We start from the raw sequence: 22,591 nt of genomic DNA on the forward strand, positions 1-22,591 counted from the left end.
GTGTGGGATGAGAGACGAAGAGATGAAGAGAAGAGTGAGGATGAGGGATTTGTTGCAGGTGGTCGGTCGTGGTTGATGGGCGGTGATGATGTGTCTCTGTCTTCCTTTCTCTCCTCTCAGCTGTCGGTCGGTTTCCCGCCCGTTTTGAAATTGAAGTGAATTGAAAGTGAAAGGAAGCCGTGGCCAGTGCGCGTTGTCCAGCGTGGGCAGTCGCGGTCAGGTGGACAAGCGGTGGGTGGTGGATGGTGGATGGTGGAACGTGGATGCAATAAACGAAATCGACTATTTTTATGGCTTGCGGGCTTGCTCTCTGGCTGGCTGGACTGATTCTTTCTTTTCTTCCACTTCTTCTTCTTCTTTTTTTTGTTCTGTTTCTTTCCCCCCTCTTGATTGAAAACCCAGATGACAACTGGGACACAGGAGATTGGTCTCAGGTGGGACTTCAGTCAGTCAGGGTTGCTTTGAAAAATTTCCCTCAGAGCGGACGATCGATGCAGGAATTGCTTTTGGCCCAGCCTCCAAACTCCAATGCCCTGCGAGCCTGCTAATCTACTTTGTTTAGTGACCGTCCTTGCCGTGGAGCTTGACCGGGGGGGGTTGTGGGGGTATAATGGTGCGATAGTAGAATTGGGATATCGAGCCGCTGCCGTTATCTGGTTCGAGACATTTCAGACATTAGAGGCGGAATGCTAAGGGCCTCGTTGGGGCCTCATGGCGCCTTCGGAGTCCGTGCCAGGCCCCAGGGTAATGTCTCCAGCGTGTCCACAAAAGCCCTGCCGTGTCACTTGTCCAGCCTGAATCAACTAAATCACAAACCCCCAAATTCTGTGGCATGTCAGTCCGTGGGTGGCACATTTGCACACGGGATTGCCAATGCCTCGTATAACAAGGATGGGGCCGTCATCATCCATGCATTGTCTCGTATTCCTTTATCCTCCAGCTTTGTTGTCCGTCTTCATCAGCCTCAGCCTTGTCTTGCCTTGTTGCACTTCTCAGTCTGGGCAGCAGCCCCATATCTACATGGATATGCCCCAGGCCGAGCTCCCCCTCCATCGCTTACTGACTTAGGCTTTTGTGTAACCGCATTTCTCTGGGATGGGGCGAGCCAATCGCCCCCAGCGGTTGCTGTATCTTTCATCCACAGCCCCCCCCCCCCCCCCGGCTTTCGCCATCCGCATCGCAGCTGCATCCGGTGTCCTGCAGGGGCATTCAACGACTAAGTTAGCATTCCCGCCAACCACCTCAGGCGAAATGTTATCAAAAGAACTATGTAGGTACCTTCCCAGACCGGCATCTGGGGTATTGACAAGCCTAGTACCATTGGCATTCCCCCAGAGAGGGGAGGGTACTTTGCCACCTGACACAAGACCGTTGTACTTGTACATACCTAAGTGTAATTGATACTTTTTTTTACTACTTTGGTACATTGCCTCCGTAGTGTATAAATGCGATGTGTTGGTACCCGAGGGATCTTCGCTGATGTACCACTCACAAATACAATGTCAAGCTCCTCGATGTCTCCGCCGAGTATATCTCCCTCACGCCTAGACTGCCGTTCCTGTCAAGTCCATGCAAGACCCACGCCTGTCCTTCTCCGAGGGACATACTCGCCCACACCAACCACACCAACTGCGCGCCGTCCCTTGTGCTTCCCTTTCCAGATATTTGCCACTCTCCCTCTCATCCTCCCATTCCCAAACCCCTGCTCCGACTTTGACGCGCTTCTTGACCTTCTTCTTGACAACACCTCCGATGCCCTCGATCTCTTGCTGCAGATACCCAGGCTTGTTACTGCCATAGGCCGAATCTGGCGTACCTACCCGGCTGAGGCTATTTCTGTCGGTATCAGTTCCATCGTGCGCCTTACCTTCAGAGCATTCAATCTCCACCCAGCATATCGCCTTGCCGCTCATTTCCAGGCAATCTTCCCCGCGGCCGCATTTCTGAGCTTGGTTTCCCAATCCCAACCCTGTACCTAGTCCGTCGCCAATGTGTGTCGAATACCGAGATCGCCAAGTCCACACCCTCTTATAGGTGGTGTCAGCGGCCCGCAGACTCTGGCCGCAAGGGGCACACAAAAACACTCCTCGAGATTCGCAGGTGCATGGACCTCGAAGAAAGGCCGAGGAAGTAAAATAATGGTGTGATTCAGTATCGGACTCACGATTCTCCAGGCCTGTGGTGGAGCCCAGGGTGGATGAGCTAGAGAGGGACCGCTCGGATCGCATCGAACTCGCACTGGAAATTGGTGGACCGTCGCTGGCATCCTCAGAGGAGCCGAGGGCTTGTAGATGCGCTTCGATCGGGGCGTCGAGGCAGGTCTTGCATAAGCGGCGAAAGCGGTCCTTCAGTCTCACAGTGCTCGGAGATTTGGCCGCACAGTTACGACACACTACCGTTCCACATCGGCGACAGGGAGCCACCAAATCTCGAGCACAAGAGCTGATCTTGCTGGAAACGCCCATCGACGCATACAGACCTCCCGAGTTCTGGGCCGGCCAGCTTCCTCCGATAGCCCCAGCTGTTGCCTGCATCTGCGCGATTGCAGGCCCCTGCGAAAGAACCGCACTCCCCAAGGAGTCTTCAGTATGTACCCTGCCTCTTTGTGCCAAGAGTGCTTCTGCTAGCACTGGTCTCCCATCATGACTGCAACGCAAGGACTGAAACTTGAGTTGATGCGCATATTGTGCTAGGCCGTCGTGGACACTTCGACAAGTGGCAGCAAGAGCGTGCAGATCATTGAGGTCCAGATGGGAGGATAGGGACAGGGCAATCCTAAGAGATTCATCAGGTCAGTACGTAGAAGAGGGTCACACGCTGTGTTTGTGCATACGGATAGCATGTCAAGGCGGCAGCGAGTTTGTTTGTTGTCGACAACATTATTTGTACATTGTTGATGCCGGAAATCCTGCTCACTGCATCTGAGCCTCCATTGACAACATGTTTCAGCTGATTTTGCTGGGGTGATGGTTCCAGGCCAAAGCGCGATCGACTGCCAGATGAGCAGTCATCGTCCTCAAGATCGAAGAACACTGCCATGTCGCCATTTGAGTCCGGGAAAACGACAGAGAAAGCGGAGGCCCCGCAAATCAAACGAAGGATAACCAGTTGCACAAAGAATGCAAAGTGCGAATGAAGTTGGGGTGAAGGAGGATGGAGGCACAGAGATTCGGTAACGCAGCAGAAGAGACACGATGGTTGTTTGAAACTGCGGAGAAGGAGAGTTGCAGCGTCACGGCTTCGAGGAATGAGTGCCTGGCCACCATGCTAGCTAGTTGAGGGCAGTGAGGGGCGAGACTGACAATGATGATGATGATGATGATGATGATGCACTTTGGCTGCGCCTAGGGCGCGTGAGGCTAGTGTGGCCGCCAGGCTTGTTGTGGTTAGTATAAGCATGTTCGCGCCTAGGGGCTTCAGGGTGAGGGTAAAACAGCTGATGTGCTGCTCACAGTAATCGAGAACTCGTCACGTCAAAACATCTATTCAAGTGTCCTCTGTGCGACTAGACATCACTGGCACCATCGCCAGCGCAATTATTCATCATACGCTTTGAAGACTAACAAGATTCGGGAGATCAAAAATCACACATTCGCCATCTACAGCCTGGATCTCAGGTAACCCAGTAAACATCGGCTGGCGGCTGGACCGAGGCATCTCTAACTCAGTGGTTGCATACGACGTACAAAACGTCTCATCTTACTCCCCTCGCTGACTTCGAAGACAGAAACCTTTCTATCTTGTTGAGTCGCATCAGTCCTCGACTTGTCATTAAGATCCGAAGCCTGGCTCGGTTTCTTCAACAACAACGACAACAACAACAACGAACTTGGAATTTCCAGCAATCGTGCAAAGTAAACAAGATGACGTCCGTCCAAATCCCACCCTTCACAACCACACCAGTCGAGCAGATCCCGTCAATCGTCTCCCGACTTCGAAGCACATTCTTCTCGCAAAAGACTCGCCCTGCCGAGTTCCGGATCAAGCAGCTGCGCAAGCTTTATTGGGCCATCGCCGACCACGAGAAAGAGCTCTTAGAGGCACTATCACGCGATCTGGGCAAAGGCTCTTTCGAGGCCTATACTGGAGAGATCAACTGGACTCAAAATGATATCGTATTCACGACTCAGAACCTGGAGAAATGGATGAAGGATGAAAAACCGGCCGACATTGCCCTTTCGAATCGACTGGTCAACCCTAAAATCCGCAAGGATCCCTTGGGTGTGGTCCTTGTGATCGGGTAAGAAGTCTTGACGGGTCTTGCATATCATACGTGCGACTGATAATACTCCTAGTGCTTTTAACTTCCCCGTAAATTTGTCCTTTGGCCCCATGATTGGAGCCATTGCGGCGGGCAATACTGTTGTGTTGAAGCCTTCCGAGCAGTCACCCAACAGCGCCGCTGTCATGCAAAAAATCATCGAAACAGCCCTTGATCCCGACTGCTATGCTTGTGTCCAAGGGGCTATCCCTGAAACTTCAGCCTTGCTGGAGCAGAAGTGGGACAAGATATTCTTTACCGGTTCTGCCCGCACGGCCAAGATCATCGCCCAGGCAGCAGCGAAGAATCTGACTCCGGTCGCTCTAGAACTGGGTGGACGGAATCCTGCAATTGTGACCAAGAAGGCAGACATGCGCTTGGTAGCGCGACGGCTACTATGGTCCAAGACCATGAATGCAGGCCAGATCTGTATCAGCCAAAACTGCATTCTTGCCGACAGGGAAGTCGTCCCGACTCTGATAGCAGAACTGAAAGCGGCTCTCAAAGAGTTCTTCCCAGAAGGGGCGAAGAAGAGTGCCGACTACTCCAGGATCGTCAACCTCACTGCATTCAATCGAATCAAGAAGATGCTGGACAATACATCGGGTAGAATCGTCATTGGCGGAACTATGGATGCTGACCAGCTCTTCATCGAGCCGACTGTCATCGAAGTCACCGACCCTAAGGACTCGCTGCTGGTTGAAGAGTCTTTCGGACCCCTGATCCCCATTTTGCCCGTTGACAACCTGGATCAAGCTATCAGTATTGCCAATGAACTCCATGAAACACCACTGGGCGTATATGCCTTTGGATCTAAGGCCGAGACTGATAAGATCCTCACAGGCACGCGCTCAGGTGGTGCCAGCATCAACGATGGCTTCTTCCATGGTATCATACCCAACTTGCCTTTTGGTGGTGTGGGCGACTCGGGAACAGGGGCGTACCGCGGCAAAGCTTCATTCGACTGCTTTACGCACCATAGATCAGTCACCTATACGCCGAACTGGATGGAGAGTTTGCTGGCCGTGAGATACCCCCCATTTGCGGGGACCGGCAAGCTGGCACAGTTCAACAAAATGGGACTCCTCAAGCCTGACTTTGACCGAAAGGGTAATCGGAAAATAGGAGCCGTATGGTACTTGCTCACACTGGGAGCGGGGAGTGTATCCGGTGGTGCATTTCGGGCAGCTTTGATAGCGGGCATTTGCATCGCCCTGAAAGCCTTTATGGATGGGAAAGTCTTGACAGCCAGCAAATGAGGGTGGAAAGTGTGAGATATCCCCATCGTTACGGGACGGCTCGGATCATCAGGAGGAGGTAATAGAAACATGCAGATTACCTAGGTGTGCAGATCGAACACCTTCCCACTTGTATGCAGGGTACAGTAATTCTTACGGGGGATGGCTTTTTGTCAGCCGGGACGGATCAACCATGAGCCTGATCAGGCTGGCGAGGCTGTCCCTTTGGACTGCTGGGGATGTGGTATCGATAAGCTTGGCACCGCCACAGAGGCTCGAGCCACCCACTGCTGGTGTGCCTGTGTACCAAGTACAGTACCAACCAGAACCCTCGAGCTGCTCCGTCCACTGTCCACTGTCCACTGTCCACTGTCCAGGGTCCAAAGGTGCGCGTCATCCACCAGCCCCAACGAACGGCACCGACTCTACCGAGCTGCTTCGTCCATCCCGCATGGATTTCCCATACCACGATCATCATCTCCTGCTTGGGATTGGATGGTTTTTTTGCAGCCACCCAAAATCCACCCCCTTCGATATCTCGCTGGCATTATTCTCCCAAACAAAGCCTCCCGGCCCTCCCTCCTCCAAAAAGCTGGCCTCTCATTCTTATCCATTCCACCACAAGACAGTCGCTCCTTGAACTCTAGTCCCTCCCAAGGCATCACCGACGGTCAAAGTGCGCACGCGAGTTCCTGTCCCGGAGCCTGCAACAAAAAGATTCCCAAGGCTCATATCATGACCTCTACCTCGAATACACCTTTTGCTACGCCTGCAACCTCTAATCCCAACACAAGACCGGGCACGCCCAGTCCCGCCACTCCTCCCGCGGGAGGCATTGTGCCTGCCGATAATGATCTGCGAGACGATAGCTCAAAGCTGAGAACATTCCTGAGCCTATTAAAGAAGTACGTCATTGCCACAAACAAAATATTGCCTCCGGTCGGGGAGAGGGGTGTCTCTACAAGTTGGAAGATGTGTGTGCTGACGCTTGTTGGGATGAATCAGGTTTATCGGTGTCTCAGATATTGCAAATGTTCGCTTTTCATTGCCGTCACAGTTAATAGAACCTATACCAAACCTAGGTATGTGCTGCAGCAAGCGCCACTCAGGAGCAGAGGCGTTGATAATGTGCAGAATATTGGCATTACCTGGATAGACCGGAGACATTTGTCAGGTAAGGCTGCGTTGCTCTGGATACACTAAATCTTGCAGGACTGTATTGACAGGACCCTTGAAGTATAGGAAGATCAGATGAGCCTCTCGGTCGCATGCTGGAAGTATTACGATTTTGGTTCACCAAAGATCTGGTTCGTGAAAAGGCCATCGCTGTCTCCGGGTGGTCACGGCTAAAAGAGTGCGCAGAAATACGTGAAGGGCAAGCCTTGCAAGCCTTATAACTCGACGCTGGGGGAGTTCTTCAGGGTATGTTTCAACACGTCTCATTTTCTCCCCATACCCTACATAGGTATTTAACACGACTTCTCCATCTAGTGCCACTGGGAAGTTAGTGTAGACGCCCCGTCCATATCTAACCCATCCAAAGCACCGCCTCAGCCCTCGGTCGACCCCACAGAGCCGCAACTCAATGGCAATACCAACGAGAAACCGATCCGAATATCCTTTCTCACCGAACAGACGTCACATCACCCTCCCGTCTCAGCATATTGGTACGAATGCCCTTCTCGTGGCATCTACGCCCGGGGCTACGACCAAATCTCTGCCAAATTCACAGGCACATCTGTTCGCGTGGTTCCCGGTGTGCACAACCGGGGCATTTTCATCACCCTCACCGAGCGGGAGAATGAAGAATACCAACTCGCCCACCCGACCGCCTCACTGGGCGGCTTGCTTCGAGGGTCCCTGTATATCTCGGTCGCAGACACATGTTCCATAACCTGTCCGCAGACAAGGCTAAAATGCCTCCTTACATATGTGGAAGAATCCTGGTTCGGTAGAGCGCAGAACCGGGTCCACGGCCTTATATTCCGGTATGACCCCTCCGACGACAAATACACGCGCGTCAAGGACGTTCCCGAGAAGGACATTCTCGTGAGGCTTGAGGGATGCTGGCAAGAACAAATCGTCTACACGATCCCGAACAGCGTGGCGGTCAAGGAATCTACAAAGGTTGAGCCTACCTTAGAGAAACAGCTTCTCATTGACCTCCAACCACTCTTCCCGGTGCCCAAGTCGTGTCCTCCTGATCACGAACAACTCCCGCATGAGTCCCGCACGTTCTGGGCTGAGGTCACCACCGCAATCAATGAAAAGCGCTACTCGGACGCCACACGGGTGAAGCAGGATCTGGAACAGGCCCAGAGAGATAAGGCAGCAAAGAGGAAAGACTTGAATGTGGAATTCAAGCCGAGGTTTTTCACGGCGCCAACTGAGTCAAGTGGGAAGCCGGAGTTGACTCAGTACGGGAAGGAGGTCTTGTCCGGGCTGGAGAGAAAAGAATATGGGATTGACTTTGTCCCAGAGCCAGGGATTGATGCAGATATATAGAGTGTGGATGTGGGGAGTCGCAATGTCAATCTGGGTAGCAGGTTGAAAAGGAAGAAGAGATGGAAGATAGGGAGTATATCGTCAACGATTGGATCAACAGAAACACGTAAGAGTGTACATAGCAGTCAGGGAGTCACAGCTGGATCATGAAGAGCCTACATACCCATGCTCCCACGGAAGGCTCACGGATAAATAATGCGCGAAGATTAGACGGGAGGCCGTCCAGAGACTACATATGGCCGGGGCAAGATTGGGGCACTCTATGGATATTTGGAGGGGGGGGGGGGGGGGGGGAAGTTCACGCAAATCCCTAAGGGCTCTGGGCGAGCATTCTTAATGAAAAGATAGATCATCTTCTTGTACGGGGATAAGTTGTAAGCAGCATCATTTGGCGAGAGCCTGCGCTTTTGTTTGTAGAATACTTACCTACCCACCGACGCCCTCTTCACTACTTACTCCTTAATTACGCGTCCATTCCAGCCCTCCCAGCCCAGGTTCATGAGGAGAAGAGGAGGGAAGGGTAAAACGCAGACGGATAGCAAAATCACGGAGCATGGATCAAAGTCACCACCATGGCTACCAGCCTGGAACACGCGGCCGCGAGGCTGTCTCCGCGACAAGAGGTGATGTGATATGTTGTGTTGGCTCGGCCATTCTTCTCGATGAAGGAGGCAGGAAGGAGACGCGCATGCCGCATGCTTCCCGCTATGCAGATGAGCTCCTGGCGCTCCTTTTGCTGCTCTGATTGTAGGGGACGTCTGGCGGGGGGAACACTAGCAAGGTCTTCTGCTGCTGATCACCGCAGTAATGGCGGGAGAGTATTCGCCTCAAGGCGTTGAAAAGTCAGTGGCGTCAATGGGAAAGGCAAGGAATGATGGGGAGGGCAGAAAGAGACAGAGAACGACGACAGCGCGTGGAGGAAGATGATATGGCGATTGTCAACCTGCTCTTACCCAATAGTCGGTACTTACATCCTGCATTGGCGCCGAGGAATCTGGACCATTTGATAGCGTTGGTTTGTCAGGCTCTGTCTCTCAGATGGGTCGCAGTCATCTTCCGCACGTCTCCTCTATTTACTGGAAATTCCCTTGAGCAACTTTCCGCTGTTTTCGAGGGTTGTTATGCATCACGCAAGGGGCCTGGCGAGACCCTTGTCCCAGGAGCCGAACCCGAATACGACGGATGCGAGTATGAGTCGCCCGGCCTTCCATGTACCTCCTTTCTGCGTCTCATTCCTCCCGTGCCGTGTGGGCGAGACGCCGGTTCCTGCATACAGTATGTACCTAGGTATATCTAAGCCTTGGCTTGTATGGAGTCGGTACGGGTGCTGACCACCCCGGCTGTTGTTGTATTGCTCGAAGGGGGGGGGGAGCTTCTGGAATGCGTAGAACCATGCTCTAACATTTCTTTGCACCAAGCTAGGCCTTGAACAGAACGGCGAATACATCTTTCTGCGATGAAACTGTCACAATCAACTTCGCCTTGGCCTTGGCCATGGCCAGGTACCTGCGCGGTACCTGGTCAGGGGCTTGCATTTAGCCAGTATGGGCAGTTACAACAGGGTATCCGCCGCTGTTCCCCTTGTAGTAATGGGGTGTCAAATATCGATTGGCGGAAGCGAAACGGAGGTCCTCGAGGAGTGTTTCTGAACGTCCTCTCTCGTGTTCCGGCAGATGGGCCATGCAGATCTTGGGAGGAGAATACACATTGTGGACTGATGTGGCGCGCCCTCGAACTTTGAAGGGGGTATCGGGCACTAAGAGCTTTTCTCGCCCAATTGTCTGAAACTGTCGCTAAGGCTGAGAAAGAGGCGTTGTCCTGAAACGCTGGCGTCAAAATTGGGAGGGTTCCCGTCGGAAAATCCAGCACGTGATTGCTGAGATCGCCATCCTGTGCCGTTTCCGGAATTACGAGGATCAATAAGGTTGAGATGGGCTGTGGAGAGTCACGAAATATTTGTCAGTAGTACGGAGTACTCAGTATTTGCAGGGCGGGGATTGATACGAGCTTCTGTACTGGGTACGAGGTACTCGGCGAGGGGAGCAAATATGTTCGGTTGGACGCAGAAGAAAGGGGTGTTGCTCGTTGGATATGGACAATGGAGGAAGCAAGCTCGCCGTGATGCAGGAGCTCTACCCAGTACCTACGAGGTAATAATGGGCGGAAAAAGTTCCCGCAGAATACGACTCTTGAGCCCTTTGATGCCATTTTCGCTAGGCGACTGATTTACGAGGACGCGCGAGGAGCCTTCGCCAGGCATCATCTCGCCAAAGACCAGGACTGGTTGGCGAGTGGATCATTATCCATCTTGGGCTCGGCAGAGCTGAAAGTAGATTGTCACTGTGATGATTGAGGAAAGGACCTCTGAAAGAATAAGTGGAAATTGCAGATCAGACGGGAGAAAGAGATGATGCGAGACTCGCAAATCTTTGTACTTGTAAATAGTGTGTCCCGCAATTCAACCGGACAGCATCCACCAACCTCGAGCATCTTTGTTGCTAGGTCGCTAGGCAGGTTGTCATGTTGATCCATCCATCTTCAGCCGCACACCAGGATCTGGTGTCTTTCAATTCCTGAGCGAGTTTCATCGAAGGATTTGTCGTGCCTCTTTGGTAAGCAACAACTGTTGACTGAAGAGCGCCACTGTGTTCAGCCACAGATATCGGATGATGACCAGGCTCGTGGTGCCAGCCACACCGGGCTATGTCGCTCCAATGTGGCGAGTGCCCCCGAAAGGACCTCTTTAGAGCGGCGGGCGGCGCAAATCCTTCCCGCATTTACTGTACGGCTTCGCACCAAGCGAGTAAGCTACAGAAAAGGATCAGAGGGTGAGAAAGACCACACCCGATCTACCGGTGATCTGCATGAAGTCGGACCTTCTCGGCGTCCTGGATGAGAAAAATTTCGCAAGGGTTTACTGAAAGACGAATGCCGCTGACCACAGAAAGGTTGGCTTGTAGAAAGCAGAATCAGGGGCGCCCCGTTCCTGCAGTAGATCTTCTCAGCTGGAAATGCCATTCCGGAACCTGGATATCCTGTTTGTTGAATGCACACTTGTTCATCCAGGTATGCGAGATGCTTTGCGCATCACTCGTGGTCTTCGTACGGGAGCCGGTTCCAGAACAGGCCCATTCCCCGAACTGGTTACGACTTTGGTCATACTCGGCGCAAGCTGTCAAGCAATACCAAATCTCTGTCGAGGTTCTTTCTCCTGGGTTCGTCCTTGCCTGTGTCGCCTCACAGCGACCTATTCTCTGGCCATGACAGATTGATCAAAATTGGCCATCCATTCAGAATGTGTATGATGGCATCTACCAAGAATCGCGAAGGTGTCGCTCAACCCTCCTCCCCCAGGATATCCCCTGCGTCCAGTTAGTGTGACCGAGTGACGGCATCAACGGGGTGGAGCCGCATAACCAATACTAGGTTAGGTGATCGGAAGACGGAGAATTCGGCATGCGATCGGTTTATGAAGGTCGTAACAAGTAGTTCCACCAAGCATATGCCGAGCTCGAAATGCCACGTATGGAGATGATCATCGCCTAAGATACAGGTACGAGAAGACTTTGCCGGCGTGTTTCTCGCGCTCGGTGTTTAAACAGGATGTGGTTTGTGGAAGCATGAATGGGGAGAAGGAGGGTGCACGGCTTGATGAACAGGACTGTCAACTGAGGACTTCGCTTCTCTTGTTTGGTGTTTTAGTGCTCAGGTAAGGCAGACTCGTCTAAACAGCAGCAAGCTTATTCTAAGCTGGCCTAGCGGATCACTCTTAGACACTCAGGGGTGGATCCTGGTGGATGTGGCTTGGCCGATATCTGGTTGGCCAGTGTTTCACGCTAGGCCAAGAGTAGTATAACAGGGTCTTTAGATAGTAGCAACCACATTAGTATTTGGCTTAGTGTGATCGGCCTGCGCCGCACTCGCGATAGAAACCGCTAAGCGTGTGGTCTCTCGTGCTATTCAAGGATGACGGAGACTTCCCCAAGCCCAATCAGCAGCCGGCTCCGCTTGTTGGCCTCAGGTACCACCTCATTCTGCTGTCCATCTCTCACGCGAACATCGACCAGCATCTGACGGCCCATCTCACCACTTGCTGCACCCGCCTACCAAGTAGAGCTAAGACCTCACGGATGACGGGTTTATGAGGCTATGACTGGCGGGTGGACTCGTTACTAGCGGCCGTCCTACCGTTACTCCATCCACACGCTCGGTCCCTCTCTCCAAAAGTTCCCAAATGAATGCCCTTACTGCCCTCCGGCCTCGTGGAAATGGGAACCTTTTCCTCTCCACACCCCCCAAAGAAACGACACTACACCCTCCCCTCCTGGTTACCAGTACGGTCCCTTACCACACGTACGAGTAGGCTTCCATACTAGTCAGCGTCATCCGCCTGCTTTCGTTGCGCTGTCCAATCGCTTCTCCAGCGTCCCTTGATCAGACGCTCTATATTTCGACTGGGACCGGCCACGCTTGGCCCAAAAGCCTCATGCAGAGGACACAGCCGCTCCGCTCTCGGCCGTTCTATTGGAGCAGGAGGCTCTATACCTCGCTTGCCTCTCTTACACCCGCCTCTCGAAAAAGTTATGGTAGCTAATTTCACCCTGGCTCCTGCGTCCAAATTCATTTCCATGCTTTCCACTTTGGAACCACTTTCTGCTGGATTTTCTAGTATTCCCTTAGGTGCCTTGTCTCCATTCTTGGGACAAGAATAACATCCGGCCTATCTTGTCCTACACCTGCGACCTGCCCTCGCCCCGCCACGTGCCTCCGGCCTCCCATACACAACTCAGCCCTGCCGATAGGTCCTGGAAACTCTCTAATCCTCCTAGCCTCTCCCCTTCTTTCCACCATCAAGTCGTCATTTCCCTCATCACACCTACCCTCCCTCCAGAAACCCATGCAATCGTCTCCATTTCCTCAAACAAGCTTAATCTTTGCTTGAGGCTCAGAAGGGGGCGGAGGCTTCCAAGCATTTCAGACTCCACAGTGAAACATTTGGCGCAGGCCTCTTGGTCACTTCGTATACTCTTATATCTTCTATACAATATCCTTTTTCTCCATCATGGCCCCAAAACAGCGCTCCCAAACTCCTCGACAACCTGGCGTCGCCAACTCCTCCGAGTCAATCCTTCCCCAACAGCAGGCCACGACTACACTCTTTTCAGACCAACCAGTCAAAGATCGCCGTCGCCGACAGAGAGAAAGTCCGCGACCCATATCTTTTGCTCAGTCGCCTTCTCAAGACACGATTGCCTTGAGCCGATCACCTATAGTGTCCGACTCGCCTGCCTCACCGGTCGAAGGTGCTGCTCACGGGTTCTCTTCTCGTCGTGAAAGCTCTTCCACCATGAGGACATCATCCATTTCTCTCGACATGGTGCCCATTTGTACACCAACAGGCCGCATTAGCAAGGCAAAGAAAGGCAAACGTGTTCATGCTTGCGAGTTTCCCGGGTGTGGAAAGGTGAGTTCGCCCATCAGGCGTTATGACCCCCAAAATCCAGGCCCCAGCAATTGGACCCAAACGGCCCTCCAAGAGAACTAACCGGACTAACTTATGATCCTCAGGTATTCACCCGGGCAGAGCACAGAAGGTAAGTCCGACTACTGGGCCGCTCGTTCCCGGCAGCAGTTTGAGATCCTCCTCAATCTAACAGTCAACAGGAGGCATGAACTCAATCACAATCCTGAAGCACTCTTCCCCTGCACTCGTCCTGGATGTCGAAAGGCATTCCATCGAATGGATCTTCTTCAACGTCACCAGGAGAGACAGTAAGTCCCTGACTGTATTGAGGAGAGAGAAAGACCCGGCTCCTAACTTTTCCTGCACAGTGATCTGGAGAGCGCAGCTGATGCTTCCTCCTCTGCACACATGGGCCAGATGGCACAGGTCTCAGTCACTTCAGAACCTTCTTCTGTGATGCCTGCTCCTGTCATGACCAGCCCTCAAGCCGATCGAAGTGCTCCAAGATCTTCTGGAGGCCTCTCCATCGGTTCTCTTGTTCATCCTCAGCAAGACTACCGCTACGGTCTGGGAACACCAGCATTTAACGGGTTTCCACGACAGCCGATGCATTATGTCCACGGCTACAGCTCTGCGGACGATTCTATGTTTTATACACCTGAAAGCAGTCAATCTCCTGTTTCTGAATATTATGGCCGGTACGCCCACCGCCAGAGTATTTCCTCCTCTTCCTCCGTAGCTGCTTTCGATCCCAGCGCGGCCTCTCCCTTGATCAACGGGACAATTCCCGGTCCTTGGGTGCCCTCGTCGGGACCTCCCAGCATTATTCCTTCGACTATGCTTGACGATGGGACTTATCTTCCTGTATGTACCCCTTTTTATTGGGTTGGTGCGTATACTGAAGCTGATCAGTCTCCTGCAGACTCTACCATACCAATACCCCTCTCCGACCTGGATGGAATCGAATGGTCTGTCATACGACGAGAACTATCAAATGCCTCTGGACTTCAGTCAAGAAATGCCTCAGCCAGTATATCCGACACTATAAGGTGGGATTGCCTGGAACTCTACTGGCAATACTTCCACCCGTCCTATCCTCTCGTTCACAGGCCTAGCTTCCTGCCAACAAAACCAAGTCCACTCTTGGCGAGTGCAATGGTGGCCATAGGCTCGCAATACGACACCCGACCAGACGCAAAACTCTACTCCCTGACCCTGTTAGAAATTGCCACCAAACTTTTGAGAAGACGAGACAACATCACGAGTCGGTCAAGGTTAGCAGACTTGCAAACCGTATTCCTTCTTGAAATTTTGAGCAAGTATTGTGCGAGGCGGGTGGAAGTGGAGATGTCAGCCAGGTTTCGATCACTGTTTGCGAGTCTCGATCAGGCGCGACGAACTCTTGCAACGGATCCCTTGGCGGTCTTGAGAACCCTCCCCAAGGAACGGACGGCGGACGACATTCAGAGAGCCCACAAGTTCTGGCTCGAGCATGAGACTCGGCGACGGATTCTGCAAGCATGTACCGTTCTGGATCTTCAGCAGGTGGTCTTCTTCGAACAACCGGCCACCATTGTGCATCACGAACGACCAAGAAGAGCAGGCCCCGGTGGACTTCGATTGAATGTCTCTCTGCCTTGTTCAGAGGACCTCTGGGAGACCAGCCCGATCGAGGAGTGGGTAGAGATGGCCTCCGGCTCTGAAACATCACCTTCATTCAGCAAGGCAAAGCCTTCTCGCCAGGATCAAGCGTCCTCTTCGACTCTGGACTACTTCCAGATCCAAGTGAGCCTGGCTGCCAATCAGGGGCTATCCCTCGATCAACTCCTCCCGCGAAAGGACCAGACTGGCGAATCCGCATCCCGGCTCTTTTTCAATCGTCATGCGCGGGACATGGCAAAGAACGCACCGATCCGACAGCTGCTTGTGGTAAGCGGCGAGTCTTGGATCATCGGGAAGAAGCTTGAGAACGAAGCTGAATTCCAAGACGCAAAACGGAACCTGAGAGTCTGGGTCGACTCGAATCGTGAAAGCCGGGTGGCGCTCTGGCACGCCACTCAACTGATCCGTAGTCGGGCAAAGTTCTCGACTTCTGATGCTACAAACACCGAACTCTCGGTTTCATTCTACGATACCCACATGCTCCATGAACCGTGGGCGTTCTACCTGGCTGCGCTAGTTTGTTGGGCTTATGGCTTTTCTGCATCGACCACGGCCGATAACAGCGGACAGGGCTCCGGGGCTGCTTCCACTACTAGCGAGCCCACTTCCAATCCTTCACGAAGCTCCAGCTTGCCTTCGGCGCATCCGGCTCTCCTTGACTCGCATGAAGCGGTCTATAGTATGCGAGAATATTTGCAAAACACCAACGTCAAAACAGTCGACGACTTGTTACGCTTGAACCCACAGGTGTTTGGACGGACGCATGGTCTTCTCGAAATCATTCGGCTCAACAAGGTCTCGCTCTTCCTGGGCGGCCTCATGAATGAAGCTGATCGGGTATTGTATCGACTCGTGGAGGGACGCAGTCGACTGTCACACTTCTAGAGCACGGGGAAAACATGTTTTTTTTTGGTGTGTGTGTGTGTGTTCCCTATTTCCATTCTAAACTGTTTGGTTGGTTCTCTGTCACGACCATGATGCTTTACGACCTTTACGAGGATTTGAATTTTTGTTTTGCCTTTGATACCACATTTGAGGTCGATCTGGATTACGAGGAACTAGGACTAGGATTTTGGCCGGCATTGCGGAAGGGGGAAATTGGCGATTGGCGTTCAGGGCGCCCGACCATGATGAACTTTGCATGTTTGAAAGAATCGGACAACACTGGGCTTTTTTTTTTGCGTTTCTGATGACATACTCCGGCGTACATACATACCTACAGGGCACACTTTTGCATCTCGTCGCAGGAAGCGAACAGGAAAAAGAAACACAGGAGCACAGCGCGTTCAGGGCAGATTCCAGCAAGCGAGAGAGATTTGTAAATTTCGACCAAACTGTATCCACTGTACAGAGTTATGCTCTGCGAGTCACTCTTCAATCGAAATTGGTCTACTTGACAAGTTTATCAAGCCGAAATGTATGTTTGTGCCGTGTGGTCTTCCCTCCAATCTCCTACCCTCTAATGTCGTCTGCCGTGGTTGAAAATTGACGAGAGGTCTCGTAACGAGATTTGCGTCTCCGCGTTCAAAGGACCTTGGACCTTCGTGAATCGGAAATCAAACGCCGACAGCTAGGGTCAGGAACGGGGACGATAGACGCGAACGAACGAGCATCCGGGATGACTTGTGGAGGCCAAGCCAGAGAGCCCAGCACAGCACTGGCCAGCGCAGCAGACCAACCACCAACGGGATGTGCCTGGCCTGCTACTAAATTTGGGATGGAGAGATGGAGCACCGCGAGATTTTGAGGGGCTGAGCCTCGTCTCAGCCACCATGTACCTGGCTTGGAAGGGATGAGAGACACCAAATCCACCCACCAGCGACAATGATTCTTCGAGAAGCTCGATTACCTATGCATGCATGCATGTCTCTCTACGAGGACCATGTCATCATCGCCCTTTGGCACTCTCACAACGACCGCAGTAGGCGATTATGTCAGGGTCGTTTGACTGGTGGTAGAGCCGCCCTTGAGATAGCCCTAGCACAGCCCCTGCGCACGAAACTGCATGCAATCAGAAGAAAAGACAAGAAGAATAAGCAAAAAGACCAAAAACCAAAACAGAACTATTGATCACAGACCACCCATGGGCCAAAGGCCCTGAGTGAGGCTTCGAAATCTGAATCCCAACCAGTGACAACACCAGCAACAGCGACTGTACGAGGTAGACGAGCCAACTCGTTTCTTCTTTCCATTCCTCCTCCGTACTGTTTGTCGCTCGCTCCCTACTACCCCCTGTGGCCTACCTCGTTTAAGCGGGCTCATCCTCCCGTTCGACCTGCATTGGGCCAACGCGGACTAACGGCGGAAGGCGTCCTCGTAATCAACCACTGATCACACCACTCCAACCACTCCGATGTCGTTGCTCGACTGCTGCACCCCAAATCTGAAACGTTGGAAAGAATAAAAAAAAAGTAAAACGCATACTTGTAGGTACAGGTATGGAGTAGGTGGGTTGCCCAGGGCATACTCGTACGAGAACATAAGTACTCCTGCTTTGACCAGGGGATCATCCCCTTCGCTCCACTTGGCAAGGTACGGGACGCGGGAGGCCTGGAACTGCCACGCCTGGCCAAAGGCAGGGAGATACGAGTTCGCTCAGGCATGTATCTCTGTCATCTCGAAACGAGGCGACCTCACGGCACTCCATGATACTATTCCTAACTAGGGTAATCACAACAACACCCTACGAACACACAAACACCCTGGAGCAAATCACCCCCATAATTACGCCACGGGGTTTCGGATCATCAGTGCGTGCCGCTATGGGTCTGGCTGGCGCTTCGCAGAGACAAGGGGAAGAGGCAACGAGGACGGGTTCTTGAATCCAGGACTGTTTGGCCTTTTTCTTTCAAACAAACAAACACCTCGCAAGTTTCTCCAAAAGCGCAACAAGAGAGAGATTTTTCAAACTCGGTTAATCCCGCGCAAAATCAGGCCTCTGATAATGGGCCCCTGAGTTCTCACACTCCTTGAACGTCTTTCCAGAGCAAGCAAGGGGGAGGGATCCACGGCCCGCAGGATATCTTGCTCCTGCTCTTTGTACAGGCGCGGTTTTGAACCAAAAAATTTGAGCGAGATATGCGTCGCACTAAGCCCATGTGCACTCTATCTCGCCAGACCAAATCCTACACAGTGGCGCTGACCCAAAGTCCGAGACGGCGACGGCCAGCATGCAGTGCGATCGGGGCTTTCGTATTCTATATGAACCACAGATCGGGTCAACGGGCAGAGAGACGAGCTCCTGGAGCACGTTCTTACCTTTGCACAGTCGGTCGTCCACAGTGAGCAATAGTCATCGTTGGCCGCCAGATTTCAAGAGAAAGCAGCAACAGAGCCCTCGAGAACTGCAACTAGAAACTACAGCCATTACCGTCCAAGGTGGGCCCCCTTTGCCTTGAGGACAGAGACACCCTGCCCGTCTCAGACTTTGTTCAACCGTCACTCAAAGCCCTGTCACAGTATGGAAACCAAGCGCACGTTGGCAAAGGATCAACAAACAGCTTGCCAGCCAGATGAGAGGACCGTCACCAGGGCCGTTGGCGCGTCCGTTGCAATCTATCCGATGTTTTTGGCGACAGTCTTCAGTACCGGGTTCGTGCGATACTGTCTCTCATCTTTCCTCGACGATTCTCGCGGATGGTGACCCGAGACAGCATTTTGTTGTCGTAGTAGTTGCTGCTGCTGCTGCTGCTCCTGATCCTCTCCCTCGAAATGTATCTCGAACCTATCTGCAACATTCACATTCCCTGGTACCCAAGCCCCACTGGTTATCATCCTTCTTAAATATGTCTTTCGGTCCCACGGCTTGACTTGGTGATTGTACCACCTTGAAACCTCTTCCAGGAGACATCCAGTGATAGGAAATGGATGCTCACCGTGGCGAGTGGCTTGGTGCTAATATCAGCTTTTCCAACGGCCAGTGTCCGCAGGCCATGTTGGAGTTTCCGTATCGTCCTCTAAACCGAAGCATGGAACCACGACAAGACCCCTTGAAGCCTTCGACACAGGAGCAATCCTTGACTAGCCGTCCTCTCACAGCCGTTTTCTCGGGGTGATTCTGTTTTCGCCTATTTCTTCAGTCGCAAGACTCCAGAACGTAGCTTGGATGCCCTTCAGCGATGCAATATCGGGCGTGGCAACACACTGAGCAACGGATTGCATTTTCAACTCGACCGTTTGTGCGAGCAGACCGAAAGTTTAGAGCATGCCATTCAGCTCTCAGTTGAGGGACCGTACTTTCGGCTATCTGTAGGGCACTGACCATGCAGTTCAAAGCTGCCCGTGAGTTGATTTCCACAATCTTCCTCCCTCTCTGGTAGCTCTTATGGCCCTGCTTCTCAGGGTCAATGCATAGGACATGGTGTAGTCGGTGCAAGGCAGCATTTACTTCCTCCAGAGGGTCACTAACAAATAGGGCTTGCTGGGGAATCCGAGGGCTTCGCGGTAGATCTTCGACCAGGAGACACTCGGATCATTCAGAGATGTTTCGAAGCCTGAGATGTTTGAGATCATTTTTGTGGTTTCCAATGAAATCAGAAAAGGGGAGAGTGGACAACAAGATTTGCTGAACAAGCCAGCGAGCCACCTTGGCACAAGCGCCTCGCATTTTAGCCACAAGGCTGGAGAGCCACAGCCTGATCAAGGGATCCATTATTACGCCTGGACGCATCCACCACGCAAATCACCACATCCCTGTTCACATGCCGCTCTAATGACGGAAAGATCTTGGACAGGGCGCCTTAGCGAACACTCACTGCCAGAGATCGACCTTCATTCAAGGTTGATGGGCATTCATGCTTCTTAGTCCTTGTGCCTGGGGGCCAATGGGAGCCTTTTTGAACCACAGCAGTGGCTATGAGATAGTCGCTCAGATCCACACACTTTTCCAACTGTGTATTGCGAACGGGGTCAAACTTCGGGAACCAGTCCTCCACAGGCGCGTTGAAACAAACTAAGGGTGGAACGGTAGGGTGCCTGAATATCGCAATTACCCAGTTCGTCATATTCGCATCGTCGTCGAAGCGTCTCTTCTCTGCTTCCTGCAGAATGTTGAGTTTACTACCGTCTTCTTGATTGTTGACCATCACTTGCGTCTGGCGATTGCGTCGCCGCAGCAATTGCACGCTTAGGGCGTCTTCCGTCGCGACAGCCGACTTCTATACTCCAAGACACATCACCTCGCGTGTCAAAGTGAAGAGAGCTTCGTGCTCATCTCCATGTCGACCTTAATCTTCGCCGCTTCCCTGCTTCTCATACCACAGCTGGCCTCGGCGACGTGCTATTGGCAAAACAGCACGCTGGCCCCAGATGATCCGTACTCAATAGCCCCCGACGATACTGCATGTTTTCCAGATCAAGAGAACTCGGCCTGTTGTGGTACGGGGTGGACATGTCTCTCAGACGGAGTATGTTACATTGAGCAAGGTGGAAGCAGTTTCTGGTACCGGGGGACATGTACAGATCGGACGTGGGACAGTCAGCTATGCCCCGGATGGTGCTTTGCTCAGAGTAGGTGCCTGGAGCCCTCTACTGGCTGCCGTCGTTTCTAAAGGTCTTCGCTGGTGACATGGAATGCTGAGGACGCGGTGCTGACAGATGCCAATTCATCGATACCCTTACTCAAATGTGACACGGCACAGGATTGGGTAAGCTTCCATGAAGTCACATCATTACTCCACCAAAGGCCAGTACAGAGCTAACAGATGCCTGGAGTACTGTTGTCCGGGAGATTCGGAGTGCAGTTGTGATACAGGAAAGAATGCCGTCAAGCTCGGGGACGCTCAACCGAGCACGGTCACCGTCATTGGAAGCACCAGTTGGCCGGGGATAGAATCTACAAGTACCCCATTTGTCCAGACAAGCCCTCTCGTGGCAAATGGCACCGCCACAAGCGAATCTGGCGGACTTACTTCCAGTACCACTAGTATTAGTACAAGTTCTATTACACCCACGTCTTCGCCTACCACCAACGGAGTGGCAGCGGCAGCGGCAGCATCCGCGACATCAAACACTCCTGCACCATCTACGGGCGGAAGCTCGAGCAACACGGGCCTTGCAGCAGGGCTGGGAGCTGGTTTAGGAGCAGCCGCGGTGATAATCGGCGTCCTTATCTTCTTCCTGATTCGCAATAGACGTCATCGCAACGCAGAGAAGGAGGGACCAGGAGATGCAGGTTATAGCGGTCTCCTTCAGGGAGACCAGACGATGCAAAAGCCCCTCTCGGTGGCATCCCAACCTGCATCTGCATACTCGGACAACCAACAACAACACGTGGTGGCGGAAGCACCACCATCTCGGGATGACAGGCCCGAATTAGCAGGAGCTGGTGAATACGAGCGAGTTGAGATGCCGAGCGGACAGAACGGAGACAGGCTGCACCACCAAAGGAGTACGGAGAGGGCCGAACTTGGTCCATGACTCCATGACGCCTGGCCCTCAGGGACGCGCGGCGAGGCAGACCGTTGACGGGGGATATATAATATAGGAAGAGGGAAGAGACAGCCCCTAGGAATGATGTTTGGTACCGTATGAATTGGATGTCACATGCTTGAAGCCTGGTCAGGGAGAAGCGGCAGGGGGAGCGAAGAGGGAAGGCTGTGGCAAACAAGACGGGGAGGGAGGCAACATGCATGCAGCTGGTCATCATGCTTTGCTTTGACAGCACTTCTACTTGTAGATCTTCTTCTGTTGAGTGGTGGAGGGGGGGGGAAGATACTGAATGAGACAACCGGCAGTACGGAGGCCACCACTCTACAAGTAGGCATACCAATTGTCACCTCTTGGTCCAGGCAAACCATTCTACCGTGGGATCCTCTTTGCACCTTTCCCAAATCCCCATCGCTCCGTCTTTCCTCAGCTCGCGTCCTGCAGGGCATTCCTGCATGGAAGATTCTTTTCCGCTAACTAGACGAGCTGTGGAACTTAGTCCACTGCCTGTCCGGGACAGTAACACATTCCTTTTCCTTTTCCCGGCTGGATGCGGTGCCCATGCGCATCCCCATCCGTCCATGGACCATGAGTGAGTGTATCTCCTGAGCGCCTTCTGTCCAGCACTTGGTGACCACATCACATGCCATTCCTCAACCGTTGACCCTGTACCTTTTTGCCCATTTTCTGCTCTCACCGACAGGGCAAGCGCCGCAATGGACCATCTTGGCGGGGCAAAGGGCAAAGGGCAAAGAGGACGACAAGACGCCATGCTGGGATGATGCATAACGTCGCATGATGCGTCAGCAACGCTCAAGACACCCATTGGCCCATTATAGGCCATCGTCGCCCCTCTGTTGCTCCTCCTCCCTCGCTAACGGCCCGTGAGTGGCTACAACGGGCAAGATGCCCGTCGACGGGGTATCGGCCCCTTCTCAAGAGGGTGTGGTATATACTCTAGACCTCGAAATGTTCAGGAGGATGGAATGATTTGCTAAGTTTTGCGTAAGGACCAAGGGCATTTGTCGTGGCCCG

At 52.8% G+C, this 22,591-nt stretch overlaps 5 protein-coding genes across 5 annotated transcripts; 4 read left to right on the top strand and 1 right to left on the bottom strand.

Annotated features, from left to right (window-relative positions):
• Positions 1–1,544: 1,544 nt before the first annotated feature.
• A1O5_03052 (uncharacterized protein) lies at positions 1,545–2,880 on the bottom strand (the record flags this gene model as incomplete). Its single annotated transcript, XM_007743665.1, has 2 exons — positions 1,545–2,775; positions 2,834–2,880. 2 exons carry the CDS (start codon positions 2,878–2,880, stop codon positions 1,545–1,547), a joined length of 1,278 nt encoding a protein of 425 aa, XP_007741855.1.
• A 983-nt stretch (positions 2,881–3,863) lies between these two features.
• Positions 3,864–5,520, top strand: A1O5_03053 (aldehyde dehydrogenase (NAD(P)+); the record flags this gene model as incomplete). The annotated part of the gene is made up of 2 exons (XM_007743666.1): positions 3,864–4,240; positions 4,296–5,520. The coding sequence occupies 2 exons, from the start codon at positions 3,864–3,866 to the stop codon at positions 5,518–5,520; spliced, it is 1,602 nt and encodes a 533-aa protein (XP_007741856.1).
• A 714-nt stretch (positions 5,521–6,234) lies between these two features.
• On the top strand, positions 6,235–8,004 carry A1O5_03054 (uncharacterized protein; the record flags this gene model as incomplete). The annotated part of the gene is made up of 6 exons (XM_007743667.1): positions 6,235–6,404; positions 6,505–6,581; positions 6,634–6,673; positions 6,737–6,806; positions 6,862–6,921; positions 6,991–8,004. The coding sequence occupies 6 exons, from the start codon at positions 6,235–6,237 to the stop codon at positions 8,002–8,004; spliced, it is 1,431 nt and encodes a 476-aa protein (XP_007741857.1).
• A 5,062-nt stretch (positions 8,005–13,066) lies between these two features.
• A1O5_03055 (uncharacterized protein) lies at positions 13,067–16,015 on the top strand (the record flags this gene model as incomplete). The annotated part of the gene is made up of 5 exons (XM_007743668.1): positions 13,067–13,468; positions 13,573–13,598; positions 13,669–13,776; positions 13,837–14,332; positions 14,381–16,015. 5 exons carry the CDS (start codon positions 13,067–13,069, stop codon positions 16,013–16,015), a joined length of 2,667 nt encoding a protein of 888 aa, XP_007741858.1.
• A 4,770-nt stretch (positions 16,016–20,785) lies between these two features.
• On the top strand, positions 20,786–21,547 carry A1O5_03056 (uncharacterized protein; the record flags this gene model as incomplete). The annotated part of the gene is made up of 1 exon (XM_007743669.1): positions 20,786–21,547. One exon carries the CDS (start codon positions 20,786–20,788, stop codon positions 21,545–21,547), a length of 762 nt encoding a protein of 253 aa, XP_007741859.1.
• Between the last annotated feature and the right edge of the window lie 1,044 nt (positions 21,548–22,591).

The sequence above is a fragment of the Cladophialophora psammophila genome, assembly GCF_000585535.1.
Source record: "Cladophialophora psammophila CBS 110553 chromosome Unknown aczJe-supercont1.4, whole genome shotgun sequence".
In the NCBI taxonomy this organism is placed as follows: domain Eukaryota; kingdom Fungi; phylum Ascomycota; class Eurotiomycetes; order Chaetothyriales; family Herpotrichiellaceae; genus Cladophialophora; species Cladophialophora psammophila.